Below are 13,886 nucleotides of genomic sequence, written 5' to 3' on the forward strand. Positions count from 1 at the left end.
TTGGAGAGTTGTGGGGTACATGCTATAAACCATTCTATAGGTACTGAACATATGTGAATGTGTGTGTATGTATGTATAGCCAGCCTTTTAACATGACTAGAAAACCTTATTACTTATCATATATTGATATGATGTAGGTGCTGCCAGACAGACTTTTTTTTTTCTTTTAAGAATTAGGACTCATGTGCTTGGTATAAAAAAAAAAAAAAACTAGAACTAAGCTATATTCTCAGCCCCAGCATTGACTGTAGAGTTTGACATTTCATTTATCTCATTTTTGGAATAGTATTAGGCCTTTACTTGGCTGCATGCACGCTCCCTGATGCTAATCACCTTTACCTGTGATTGGTAGAGTTTATACAGGTGGAATTATTCAGTTCCTTACTCTACATCTATTTGAGCACACAGTTAAATAAAAAACTCGAAACTTGTATTTTAAAGAATAAGATACTCTATTATCTACTTCTTGTTTTACAACTACTGCTCTGTGTAGTTTCTGTCTCCCCACTGTTGAGTGTCACTGTGGTCTTAATATTTTTAAGAGGTAAATTACTTTATTAAGACCACATTGCTATATGCTGTGGATCAAAGACATGAAGCAAGGCAGACTGATCTCCAATAAACTCTAAACCTTGCTTTGGTTTTGGCGTGTCTTCACTAAGTACTACCATTCCTTTCCAATTCTGTTTCAGAAGCCTAAAGGTGGACTGTGTTCTCCACTTAGCTTCGCAGTCCTGACTCCAGGGTTCTCTTCTGCAAGTTCTAAATTGTCTGAGTAACTGTAACAGATTTTCTGATTTCAAAATTATAATTTATATTCTTATTTTTTAGGAATTTTTTTCCCACTATACTTACTGAAATTTTAGAAAAAGCCTATTTGCGACCAGAAAGGTGTAGAAAGAAGGAAAATAAAACCAGAGTCAAAAGAGACTGCTACAGTCTTCTTACCTGAAGTAACTAATGAAACAGAAGCGACCGTGACAAAGATCCTCAAGGCATTGGGTGTAGCAGGCTTCCTTGGACTGCCAGTCCCCAAATAAAGTCTCATGAAATAAGAGACTTTATTAATTATGAATGCTCGACTTTAGCTTAGGCTTGTTTTTAGCTTCCCCCCCCCAAGAAAAATTACCTCATCTATGTACTGTCTATCCTGCTTTCCTGCTTCATCTGTGTCTGGCTGACCAAGCCCTGGCTGGCTCCCCCATTTTCTCTCTGCACACCAGCCCTGCCTATCCCTCTTCTGCCTAGTTATTGGCCATTCAGCTTTTTATTAGACCAGTCAGGTGCCTTAGGCATGCAAGGTAAAACAGCAACACATCTTTACATAGTTAAACAAATAAAGAATAAACAAAAGCAACACACCTTTACATAGTTAAGCAAAAGCAGCATAAACAATTGCAACACATCTTTACATAGTTAAACAATTATTCTGCAACACAAAAAATACAACACATCTTTACAGGATTAAACAAATCTTCTATTCCACAATAATTGGACATTAACGTCAATCAATGGTGCTGAAAGACACAAATGAGGTGAGGCTTGCTCACCCCCAGCAATGTTTGTAGGCTGTATCACAGAAGCCAGCCCCATCTAAACCTGAATTCTCTGTGGTCTAAGGAGATGGAGCTTCAAGCACCAAGTAGAGATGCCAATGGGTCTGGAGCTTGCAGAGCAAGAACAACCCTGGGCCTTGGAGCGCTTCAAATCAGAACTTAAATGACAGCTTGCTTACTGGAGTGTGGATGACCCCCAAAGCAGCAGCACCGGAGTCTTCACCAGCACAGAGGACGACATCCCCATGTCCACATATTCAGTTAATGCTTTTTTTAACCTTCCCTAGCCTATACTCTTTAGCATCTCCCAGACCAAGAGATGCAATTAAGGCAGAAAATAATGTGCTTTTTCTAGTTATTCTGTTGATATTCAAATTGTCTGATTATAGGCCTTGTAAATCTTCACCTTTTAAAATTCTGTATCAGCTTTGTGAAGAATTTTTATTTTCGACAGCAAAATGTTCCAAACAAATCTTGAACATGTGTTTGTTTTTGTTTCTGGCTCTAATCAACATTACTTAAAGGGACCATGACTCGTGGTGAACAGTATTATGCATGTGTATACACACACACACACACACACACACACACACACACACATATACAGACATGCATGCATGCACATGTACAATGACCACAAGATAGTGAATAAAATACTATTGAATAGGCCATTTTTGTTGTATTTTTGACTCACAAATCATACTACTGAATCCTATCTGTTTTGTTTTGTTATGTAATGTTTTTCAAGACAGGGCTTCTCTGTGTAGCACTAGCTGTCCTGGAACTCTGTCTGTAGATCAGGCTGACCTTGAATTTAGAGATCCATCTTGCCTCTGCCTACCGAGTTCTGGGATTAAAGGTGTGTGCCACCACCACCCATCATGAATCTTATCTCAATTAGCCCAAGACCCTTAGGGGCAGGCCTGTAAAACCACAGTATTATTGTGGAATAATCTCTTTGTACACTGTGAAGATCTATCTTTACAAAGTCCCTGCTGGCTGATTGGTTTAATAAAGAATGAAATGGCCAATAGCTAGGCAAGAGGTATAGGTGAGACTTTCAGAGACAGAGAGGACTCTGGGAAGGAAAAGAAAGGGGAGGTTCAAAAGTGGGGCTCAGAAAATGGGATAGAGGTAAAAGTCACGTGGTAGAATGTAGATTAATAAAAATATAGGCGAATTTAAGTTACAAGAGCTAGTTAAAAAAAAGCCTAAGCTAAAGGCCAAGCTTTCATAATTAATAATAAGCCAGGCGATGGTGGCGCATGCCTTTAATCCCAGCACTCTGGAGGCAGAGGCAGGCGGATCTCTGTGAGTTCGAGACCAGCCTGGTCTACAGAGCTAGTTCCAGGACAGGCAGGCTCCAAAGCCACAGAGAAACCCTGTCTCGAAAAACCAAAAAAAAAAAAAAAGTGTCTGTGTCATTTGGGAGCTGGCTAGTCAGACAGAAAAATACTTGCTACACAACATGTCTAGTTTATTGTCCTATGCTAATGAGAAAACATGAATATACCACAGGGATCATGAGATATCTCTAGAAGCAAATGAAAGGCATACTTACGGACTGTTAAGGAAGGATAACTTTACACATGACAGTCACGTATTTTTAGTAGACCGAGAGTGGGGCTGTAAGTAGAGAATGTTGTAGAGCAGTTTCCTTTGAACTGAAACCCTAGGGTTAGGGAGAGCTTGCTTTCACAAGTCTCAAGAGGTAAACAAAAGGTCACACAGCTGGGAGAACAGAAAAAGGAAATATTCTCCAGGATCCCTCCCCAACCATATAAAAAGGGATAACAACAGGCTTGGGTAAAAGACTAACCAGCCCAATGGCGGGGAGAAGAAATGCATCAGACTGTTGAGGTTTCTCTGTAGCTTTGGAGCCTGTCCTGGAAGTCACAGAGATTCGCCCCCCTCTGCCTCCTGAGCTGCCTGCCAGCTGGGCAAAGCTCCAGGGTTGCAGCTTTCATGAGTGATGCTGGGTGGGCTATCCAGTGACGTGATACAGTTGTTTCTGAGTTTGCTCCTGTTCCTTGTGAGGAACCCCTGGCTCATATCCTTGTTAGCAACCCCTAAATATTTATGACATCACCAAATAGACTAGAACTGCAGTATTTTTTCCTTGACCTATTTATTTCTATTTCTGTTTAAGTATGGAATATTGTGAAGTCTACAAAGGGAGGCTCAGTATATCTATCCATAATATAGTAGATATTATATCACTATATTACAAAATAATTATATAGTTTCTATTCGGATTGGCAATAAAAGTGTGAACTTAAAGGAAAAAAGTGTGTAGATATATGGATAAAAGTTTAAGCGGTTATTAAGTTCAAATATGGTAGGTGTAGAATAACTTGTTAAATATTGCAATGTTGATAGTATACAGTTGGCAATAAATAATACCTGTGCAAAGGTTGGTAAAAAATGGCTCAGTGGTAAAGGCACTTGCTACACAAACCTGGCAGCCTGAATTTGAACCCCAGAACCCACATAAAAAGAGAAGGCAATAACCAACTCCACAAAATTTCTTCTCTGACCTCCACTGCTGGAAAACAAACTCAGGTCATTTGCAAAAACAGAACTAGCTCTTAAATGCTGGGCCCTCTCTTCTCCCCCAGACCCAAGTGAGTCTTTGATACTGAAAGTTTGACTTTTCAAGTTACTTGCTATTTTTATTCATTAGTCCATTCTAACCTCAGTTCTACGAAAACCTCAGCTCTAAGATAACTCCTAAGATAATGTTGGCCTATGTTTATGAATATGGATGAGGGCTAACTGAAAACAAAAACAAAAACAAAAATTACAGTCCTGAATCTTTAAAGTTTAATAAGTTCTGTGATAACCCAACCTCATCCTGTCATCCATGCCTTGTTTTAACAGCCAGCCTGCCACTAACATCATTTTATAACTTCAGGCATTAAAATCATGACAAGGGTATGTTTGAAGTTCACTTTTTTATAGCACCTGTGGAAAATGGATTTCAAGATCTATTCATGCTATAAATAGTATTTAACCTAGACAGAAAACAAATTCCATCAACATTTCTTGCTGTTGTTTTTCCCTTGGAAGACTGATGGGCTCCCAGGTTCCATCATTGCTCTGGCTGACACCCCATCCTTATCGGAGAGGAAAAAGGGACTCATGCTGTCTTTTCACAAGCTCTGGTATATACCCAAGGATTGTCAAAGAACTGGGTGTTGGAGTGTCTAGCTTTGTCCAAAAGAAAGTAGAAGTGTTGGCTTTTGACATTCAGAGGCAACACAGCAGGAATCTCACCTCTGTGGGTCATACAAGAAACCTCGTTCAAGGGAACAATGAAGTGGGCTCAGTCAAGCCCAAGGGGCATATGGTTGGCGAGAGTTACATACTGCCCCTGGCTAGGAGCACAACTGAAAACGCAAATCAGAGAGACCAGCAAAGACCAAGGCTTTTTTTTCCGGAGACATTCTCTCATATTGTATGTTAGCCACATGTTTGCTATATGTCCAATGACAACTTTGAATTTGTGACCTTCCTGCTGCCACCATCCAAACGCTAAGATGACATCTGTGTGCCCCCACCATATACAGTTTCTCAGTGTTGGGAACTGAACCCACGGCTGTGTGCATGAAAGACATTCTACCAACTGAGCCATATGCCTCCCGTCCAAAAAGAAAAAGAAAATCACCTGTGCAGATAAAAATAGATATAAATGTATGTAAATGATCCTCCTTCTCCTAGTTCTTCTGCTAGTTCCTTTCACCTGGGAACTTTCTTTTCCATTAGCTGGCATTAGAAGTATATAAGAGTAATACAACTATATCCCTAAAGTGTAGTGATTCACAGAAACCCAAACACAACTGTTTATGGGCCAAATATGGCTGAGGAGGAGTCTGAAGTAGAAGGACTCTATGCTTCAGGCTTTGGGTTAGACAACAGACACCTTGAAAGGACCAAGCTGGAATTCCAGCCAGTGTTACCAGATATTCTGATTTTTTTTCCCTAAAGGAGCCTGAAATTTAGGTATAAATATTAAATCTCCAGGTTTTAAAAGGCATAATGTGGACGTTGGCTGTAATTGTTCTAGATTGCAAGGCTCATATATAGAAATCTGTGTCAACCTTGAAAAGCTAATGACGGAAAGTGTTGTGTTTCAGAGCAAATGTTCATGTTTAACATTTTGTAGGATTTTAGAGGTAGCCTCTATTCTGGTGATAAATCATTTTACACTGTTAATATAGCTGGCATTACAATTTCATTCTCAATGCTACTCAATTTTTTCTAAAAGACAAAACAAACAAATGGACAGCATTTTATTTATCATTTTTAATAGAATGAGAAATGAGCTACAGAGATGCTTTGAGATCTGTATAGCAGTCAGGCGAGACATGGGGCTCTAATACGCATTCATGCGGACACTGACTGTGTCACCCCACACAATTAAATATGTACATGTAGAGTCCTTGGAACTCTTTCCCATGCTTACTATTCAGGGTCAGCTTCCTTTAAAATTCCATCCTAGGTTTCATCCACCGCTCTGGTTAGGTTTACCTTTACCCCATGGGTTTTTTGACTTGGTCCCCCACGAAGCCCAGCTATGAAGATCTGGGGCCTGGGCACTCCAGTGCTGCCTTCTCTCATGGACTGGGTGCTAACGCTTTTCAGAGGGTACACCTGTGAGCTGTTTTCTCTTCTCATGTGACTAAGGTCAGTTTGTACGGAGTGAGTAATTTTCTGACGTAAATTAGCCTATATAGAAGAAGAAAATCAGGATTAATATCTCTCTAAAAAATAAATACTGCAAAAAATTATCAAGGGTTTAGTCAATATTTACCTATTATTTTCACATTCTACAAATAAACATTACATTTTCTATGGTGATGATGATGATGGTGGTGATGATGGTGATGGTGGTGGTGGTGATGATGGTGATGGTGGTGGTGATGACAATGGTGATGGTGTTGATGTGGTGATGGTGATGACAGTGATGATGGTGGTGGTGGTGATGATGATGACAATAGTGATGGTGTTGATGGTGATGGTGGTGATGATGGTGGTGGTGGCGGTGATGACAATGGTGGTGATGATGGTGATGGAGTTGGTGATGACAATGGTGATGGTGTTGATGTGGTGGTGGTGATGACAATGATGGTGATGGTGATGACAGTGATGATGGTGGTGGTGGCAGTGATGATAGTGGTGGTGGTGGTGATGATGACAATAGTGATGGTGTTGATGGTGATGGTGGTGATGATGATGACAATAGTGATGGTGATGATAGTGATGGTGGTGATGATGGTGGTAGTGATGGTGGTGGTAGTGATGGTAGTGGTTGTGGTGATGGTGGTGATGGTAGTGGTGTTGGTGAGTACAATAAGTATGAGGATGCGTATGATATGATCACAGGCATGTGTGTGCCATGGTGTGCAGGTGGGAGTCAGAAGCTCCTGGTGTTAATTTTCTCCTTCTATGGTAGGTTCTGGGGACTGAACTTAGCAGCTTTCATGGCAACGTTCTGAATTATTCTGATGGACCAAATATCTCATTTTTTCCTATAAAACATTGAAACACTACAAAATCAAGAACAGAATAAAAAATTAAGAATTCCTTATGAAGTGGGAAAACATGTGAAATGCTGAAAATGAGGCTAAAGAAAGGTACACAATATTGAGTTACAGTGATCTCAGCTATGACTTTAAATGACCTTATGATTGCTTTAATATTAAACTTTAAGATTTGTAGAACTTTGACTTTTTAAAATCATACTTGTCTAAGATTTATAGTGAATTTTTAAAATGAGCTTTACCCTATGCTGTTACTATAAAAATCTGTCTTCAGGTTATACAATTTTAGTTTTGTTTACTCTCTTTTTGGATAACTAGTAAACATGAGTACAAACAGAGGGCACAGGCCAGGAACACGGAGGAGAAGGACAGGAAGGCGTAACTCAGTGGTCACTGGGTTGAATAGCAACATGGGAAGCCCTGATTTCATCCTCAGACCCACAAGGAAATGGGAGAGGATAAGAACTAAGAAGATGTTGGAACAGGGTAAGAACATGCGGTAGTGGGTACCAGAGCAGATGAATATATTTATTCATGAATATATTTAAAGACCTAAATATTTCAGAGTTTGAACCATCAAGAATCCAAATCTCTTCCCTACAACAGCCCAGCATATAGTCCACATTAATAAGACTTTTATATTTTCATGATTTCTGGTAGCAAAATTTTACTATTACAAGAACCTTGTTATATAAGCAAATATTTTTGTGCTGGGGTTGGAATCAGGGCCTCCCACATTCTAGCAAGTGCTCCACCACAGACTTGTACCCCTAGCCCAGGTCAAGCAATTTCTTACACTATCCATTATAAGACATTCTGAAAGACGCATTAACATGTCAATAGAAAGCATCAGTACACAGAGAGGTCTTAAAATACTTTGTATCCTTTGCCTTGAGATCTTTCACAGTGCTGTCCCACCAATGTTGGTGCTTTTCTACCCGATCTTATTTAAATCCTCATCTTCTTTCTGTTCAACCCACCTTGGGCATTAAAAGATCTGCCTTAACACACTTCACATTCTCAATTAATTCTAAATGGATTATTCCCCTTCTGAGTAACAGCCAAAGGTTGGTTGACGAGAAGTTCCGCCATATATCTTTGCTGCGGCACCAGTCGGCTCAGTTAGCTTCTGTAAGCGTCATGGCCCCACCTCCCACTCAGGTAGGCATGATGTGGGGTGCCCTTCTGTATATTTGTTGCTTTTACTGGTTGATGAATAAAACTGTTTCAGCCGATGGCTTAGCAGAGCAAAGCCAGGTGGAAAATCTTAACAGAGATAGAAAGAGTAGGTGGAGTCAGAGAGACACCATGTAGCAGCCAAGGGAGAAGGACACATGGGAACCTCAGGAACCTAACTGGTAGGCCACAGCCTTGTGGCCATACTCAGATTAATAGAAATGGGTTAATTTAAGATGTAAAAGCTAGCCAGTAAGAAGCAGTGTTGCAATTAATGTGGTTTCTGTGTGATTATTCAGGTCTTGGGCGGCCAGGAAATGAAAGAGCAGCCTCTGCCTACATAGGCACACTAGGATTGCAGTTGTTTGTGCCACTGAGTCCAACTTTTATGCTCTTATATAGGTTTGGGGCACCCAATCTCAGGTCTTTAGGCTTGTGAAACAAGAGTCTTCCCCTACTGGGAAGCCATCTGCACAGTTCTCCCTGCCTGCAATTTAAGATTGCCATGCAAACTTTCTGTTCTTACCGAGCAGTCTTTGTTTACTTCACACATAATTTCAGAAGAATGGTGCATGCAATAAATGAAGGCTACGGACATAACTGATTTTTATCACACATGTGCTATAAATCCTCCCTCCTTTGTTTTTGCTGGGTATTCTGTGGTTGCTATGAGAAAGGTAACTAATAAGGTAATGTTCTTATCCCCCACGTTGTTATTCAGCAAAGGCCCCTGCTATACTAAATGATACTAATACGTTAAACATCTGTTGTCTTAAATACAAGGTGCTAAAAAAAAAAAAGAATAAGAAGCAAGTGAGGAATTCTACTGGGCAGGACAAGGACGAGAGCTTTAAGGATTGGTATCTGTTCTCATCGCAGTGACCCAGAATCCACAGGATGAACGCACTATGTCTAAGAGAATGGGGGAAGGTACAGGGTGCACACTGTAATCCCAACACTGAGGAGGCTGAGGTTAGGCCAGGAACATGTTGAATTCCAGGCCAGCCTGGGCTACCCAGCGCAAACCTATCGTAAAGGAGTACAACATCTAAGATTTGACAGAAAAGGTTTAAAAAAAAAAAAAAGTGGGAGGAATAGGGTTCCTGCTGTTGTTTGTTTGTTTGTTTGTTTTGCTTTGTTTTCTGATACAGTGGTTTAACTTGGGACTGCTAGGCAAGTGCTCTACCACTAAGCTATGTATGTAGCCCTTAATATACAATACAACACACACACACACACACACACACACACATCTTTAGCATTGGTTCTTTCTAAGTTGTTCAAGCTGCCCATGAACTCACCCTTTAACTTAGGTTAAAGTCTCAGACTTCTGAGTAGTTGGAAGAACATACTGATACTATCCAGAGCTGAAGAAAAGGTATTCTTTTATATTTGAGATTTAGTCTGTTTTTATTTATGTGTTTGCATCTGTGCACACGTGTTTGAGGGATGGCAAAGACCAGAAGAGAGAGTCAGATCCCCTGGGGCTATCAACGTGAGCTGCCCAAGCAGGTACCTGGAAAAATGAACCTAGGTCCTCTATAAGAATGATGAGCCTTAACCACTCAGCCATCGCTCCAGCCTGGAAAACAGTTTCCGGACTAGGAAGTCAACAGTAAACCATCATTAGTACCTGGCTGATGTTACTAGAGAGTGGGTTCACGCTTCCATATTTTCATACAGGTTTAAAGTTAGAAAACAGCATTACAATATATGAAGCCAGCAGGTTATAAATTATGCTAATTCCTTTTCTATCAGCAAAGAACTGTGTAGGAACTTGTTACTTTTATATAAACAATTGAACTTACCAACTGGATGGGCCACAATACCAAAATTCCCCACCTTTGAACAATTTAGAAGATACTGTTACAAACCAGTCTTATAGCTTTTCTTCGTAATTCCCATTCATTCCACTCATATGATCTCACGGTGGTTGGCGGCAATATGTGTGTATCTGTCTGCGTGCTATTTTCACACTTAGTAATTGGTTTTATATAATGCTTGTCAACATCTCTCATCTGAAGAAATGGAAGTGTGTAATTAGTACTTATAAAAATTAAACAGTATATATAGATAACTGAAATAATATATATATATAAAGATAAAAAAATTTCAAAACTCGCAGCAAAATGGCAAATGACATTTTTCTAACTTATATTAAAGTATTTATTAAAATTTTCCTCTCATAAATTTTTGAGCAACTGGTTCCTGCCGTATTTTTTCCAGATTATAATTTTGTATAATATATCTCATTGAGCACAAAATTACATATGGTAGCCACTCGGGAGGCAGAGGCAAGTGGACTTCCATGAGTTTGAGGCCAGCCTGGTCTACAAAGTGAGTTTCAGGACATGCTCCAAAGCTACACAGAGAAACCCTGTCTCGAAATACAAAACAAAACAACAACAACAAAAAAAACATATGTTAAGCTTAAGATAACAATTTTGATAATAGTCATGTATAATTAAGTTGATGATAACTTCAAGAATGAACATATCGATTTATTTAGGGCCACAAATAGCTTCAAGGCTTTTTATGATAATACTCATAACTCCAAAATTATATATATGTACATTATAAATTATATATGAACATAAATACATCCATATTTACATGCTTTTTTTTCCTTTTTTTTTTTTTTTTGTTTTTCGAGACAGGGTTTCTCTGTGGTTTTGGAGCCTGTCCTGGAACTAGCTCTTGTAGACCAGGCTATTTACATGCTTTTTAAAAGATTTTTTGTAGCATGATTAATAAAAACTCAAGAGACAGATATTGGAGTTCAACCTAAAGGTAAGAAAAGCAAACAGCCAGCCACTGGCTCTTACCTCTACCTCAGTCCAAAACAGCCATCCTGCCTCCAGGAATCTCAGCAGGAGACCGTGTGTAACAACTGTCTCCTCCCATTTTATATTCCTCACTAGGGCTGGGTGCACTAGGGCGTGCACCACCACCTACTGGTTTCTATGGCAAACTAGTGTGGCTACTGGGATTAAAGGTGCATGTCACCACTGCCTGGTCTGTTTGACTCTCTGGTCTTTGGATAAGCTTTATTTATTAAAATACAAATGAAATATTGCTACATTTCCCCTCTTTGTCTAAAATAAAAAGGCTATAACTAATATAAGAAAAACAATAACTATATACAATATATATACAAACATTTTATTTTAATATATTTTTTAGTTGTGTTTGTGTGCAGGTGTGTGGGCGTGGGGGTATAAAACACATCTTATTGAGCATTGCATGGGTGCAGTGCCTGTGGAGGCCAGAAGAGGACGTTGGATCTCTTGAAACTGGGGCTGTGTGCAATACTGAGCTGCCTGCCATACAGGTGCTGGGAAACAAACCCAAGCCATCTGCACAAGCGAACAGTAAGTGCTCTGAACTGCTGAGCGACCTCTAGAGTTCCTTTATGGTTTCTTTAAATCTGAAAGACTCATACACATGCTTGTAAGAGAGAAAAGCACATTTGAAAATGTCACATGAAAGCTCAAGTAAAAAATAGATACAAATAATAAATTGGAATTCAAATGAAAACTGTCCTCCGTGAGCAAGTCAACAAACAACTTTAAGCTAAATAAAGATGCCCAAGGGAATTAGAAAATACTTAGAACTGTGAGGAGAATGGCTGTGTTTAAAAGCATATGGCCTATAACTTAATAATAAATGAATATAAATGCAGCTTATACATGCCCAAAGCACAAGAATTAATGAGACAAGCTGCAATCGAAGGAAGCCAGAAAACGAGTAGAAGAAAATAAAGGAAGAACGTAAGGGGTAGTGACACAGACTGCAGCCCGAGATGGGAAGCCACTGTGGGGTTCAGTTCTCTAAGAAAAGACAGAGAAAACAGTCTAATGCAAGTAAAAATAAACAGTAAGTATAATTAAATAAGACAGGACCTGGCAAGATGAATCAAAATAGAGAGAGGCTAAAGAAAGTAATGTATGGAATTGCAAAGCAGCATCCTGGGTGGGGAGGCAGGGGATTGCTGGTTCCAGGAAGCATGGGCGACGTGAGACCCTCTCACAAAACAATACAAGCACAAAGGGCAGCAGAAGAGGCTGGACATGCTCATCACATCTTTAATTCCAGCATTTGAGGGGCAGAGATAGGACAGATCTCTGTGAGTTCAGGGCCAACCTGTTTTACGTAGCACGTTTCAGGGCATCCAAGGCTACTGAATGAGACCATGTTTCAAAAACCAAAACCAACCAAAATGGTCTGGAGGCAATAGATCAGGTAGAGATTAAACCAGTTAGGGAAGACTATCATGAAACCTTCATGGAAATAATTTGAATAAATTCCTAGAAAAATACAGCTCATTAAATCTGATACAAAAATGAGTAGAATATTGTACCTGAAAACCATCTTAATATTAAATTAGTTATAGGTATATACATTAAATATAATAAAACTGGTCAAAGTTAGCTCAGTCTTAGGTAGAGTTGTTTAATCTTATATAAAAATAAGATATAGTAATTTATATATGGGCAGATTATGGAGTAAAAGCTGAATCATCTCTCACCAGATGTAAAAAAACATTTTATATCATTTCAGCAAACAACTTTTTAAGCTGACAAAATCCGGGGTGGGGAAATATCCTCCAACAAACCACATCCTGGCATGGAAAAGCGCTCCAGGAGGACAACAGCTCCTACTTTAACCACTTCTAGGCAGCACTGTACTCTGGCTGCTTGTCAATGTAGCACAGCAAGAAGAGAAAACAATGGCGTCTAAGATAAATACAGGCTCGCACAACGTGGCCCAGAACACGACCTAGCCCCTGCTCCATTCCCTAGTTGGAATCCCATTTTCTTCTTCTTTTTCTCTTTCTTTGTTTTTCCCTTTTTTCCTTCCTTCCATCCATCCCTTCCTTCCTTTTTCTTCCTTTTTTTCTTTCTTTGAAGGGCATCCACGGCCTTTGTTTTCTGTTTCCAGTTCAGTTTTTACCTGCACTAAAAATCTGGGACATTTTATTAACTCTTAATTTAAAAATGAAGCGAAGGAGATTTGCTGAGCAGATGCCAGCCCAGATGTCCCTTAAACGCCAGAGGATGTTGGCAGAGTTTGAGCAGAGTACTGCCTTCACATTCTAACAGGTATTTCCTGCTGTGTCACATTCTTCACATTTCCATCTTGGGAAAAGGTCCAATTAGTAACATATAAACAACTGTTCTCTGTCCAGTAGAATAAAAGGCATTAACAAATAGGTATCTTATGCATTATGTATTTTGTAATCAAAGCTGTAACCATACGTATGGCTAAGAATAAAGACCCTGCACTCTGCTTCCCAAATTATCTGTGTCCTTACTGGTCTCCATTTCGATGGTGTCCATGGTGCCCTTGACCCCAATTCTTCACAGAGTAAGGAACAAGAAATAAGGTTGATTAAGAAAAATGAAGAAGCTGGGCAGTGGTGGTTCACACCTCTAATCCCAGCACCAGGGAGGCTGAGGCAAGCAGATCTTTGTGAACTAGAGACCATCCTGGTCTACAGAGTGAGTTCCAGAACAGCCAGGGCTGCACAGAGAAACCCTGTCTTGAAAAACAGAAAGAAAGAAAGAAAGAAAGAAAGAAAGAAAGAAAGAAAGAAAGAAAGAAAGAAAGA

The 13,886-nt window shown here is 39.6% G+C and overlaps 1 protein-coding gene across 3 annotated transcripts in view; it reads right to left on the reverse strand.

The window, feature by feature from the left end:
* Positions 1-5,865: 5,865 nt before the first annotated feature.
* Cfap206 (cilia and flagella associated protein 206) overlaps positions 5,866-13,886 on the reverse strand; it is a 45,187-nt gene continuing 37,166 nt past the window's right edge. For all 3 annotated transcript variants that reach the window (XM_050145422.1, XM_050145424.1, XM_050145423.1), the window contains exons 12-13: positions 10,150-10,293; positions 5,866-6,284 (exon numbers count right to left, since the gene is read on the reverse strand). In XM_050145422.1, coding sequence (XP_050001379.1) covers positions 6,054-6,284; positions 10,150-10,293 — 375 coding nt within the window. In that variant the 3' untranslated portion in view covers positions 5,866-6,053. The remainder of the gene's footprint in view (positions 6,285-10,149; positions 10,294-13,886) is intronic.

This window comes from Alexandromys fortis, unplaced genomic scaffold, assembly GCF_014885135.2.
Source record: "Alexandromys fortis isolate MF-2015 unplaced genomic scaffold, M_Fortis_MF-2015_v1.1 scaffold_2_26212498_36691700, whole genome shotgun sequence".
Lineage (NCBI taxonomy): Eukaryota > Metazoa > Chordata > Mammalia > Rodentia > Cricetidae > Alexandromys > Alexandromys fortis.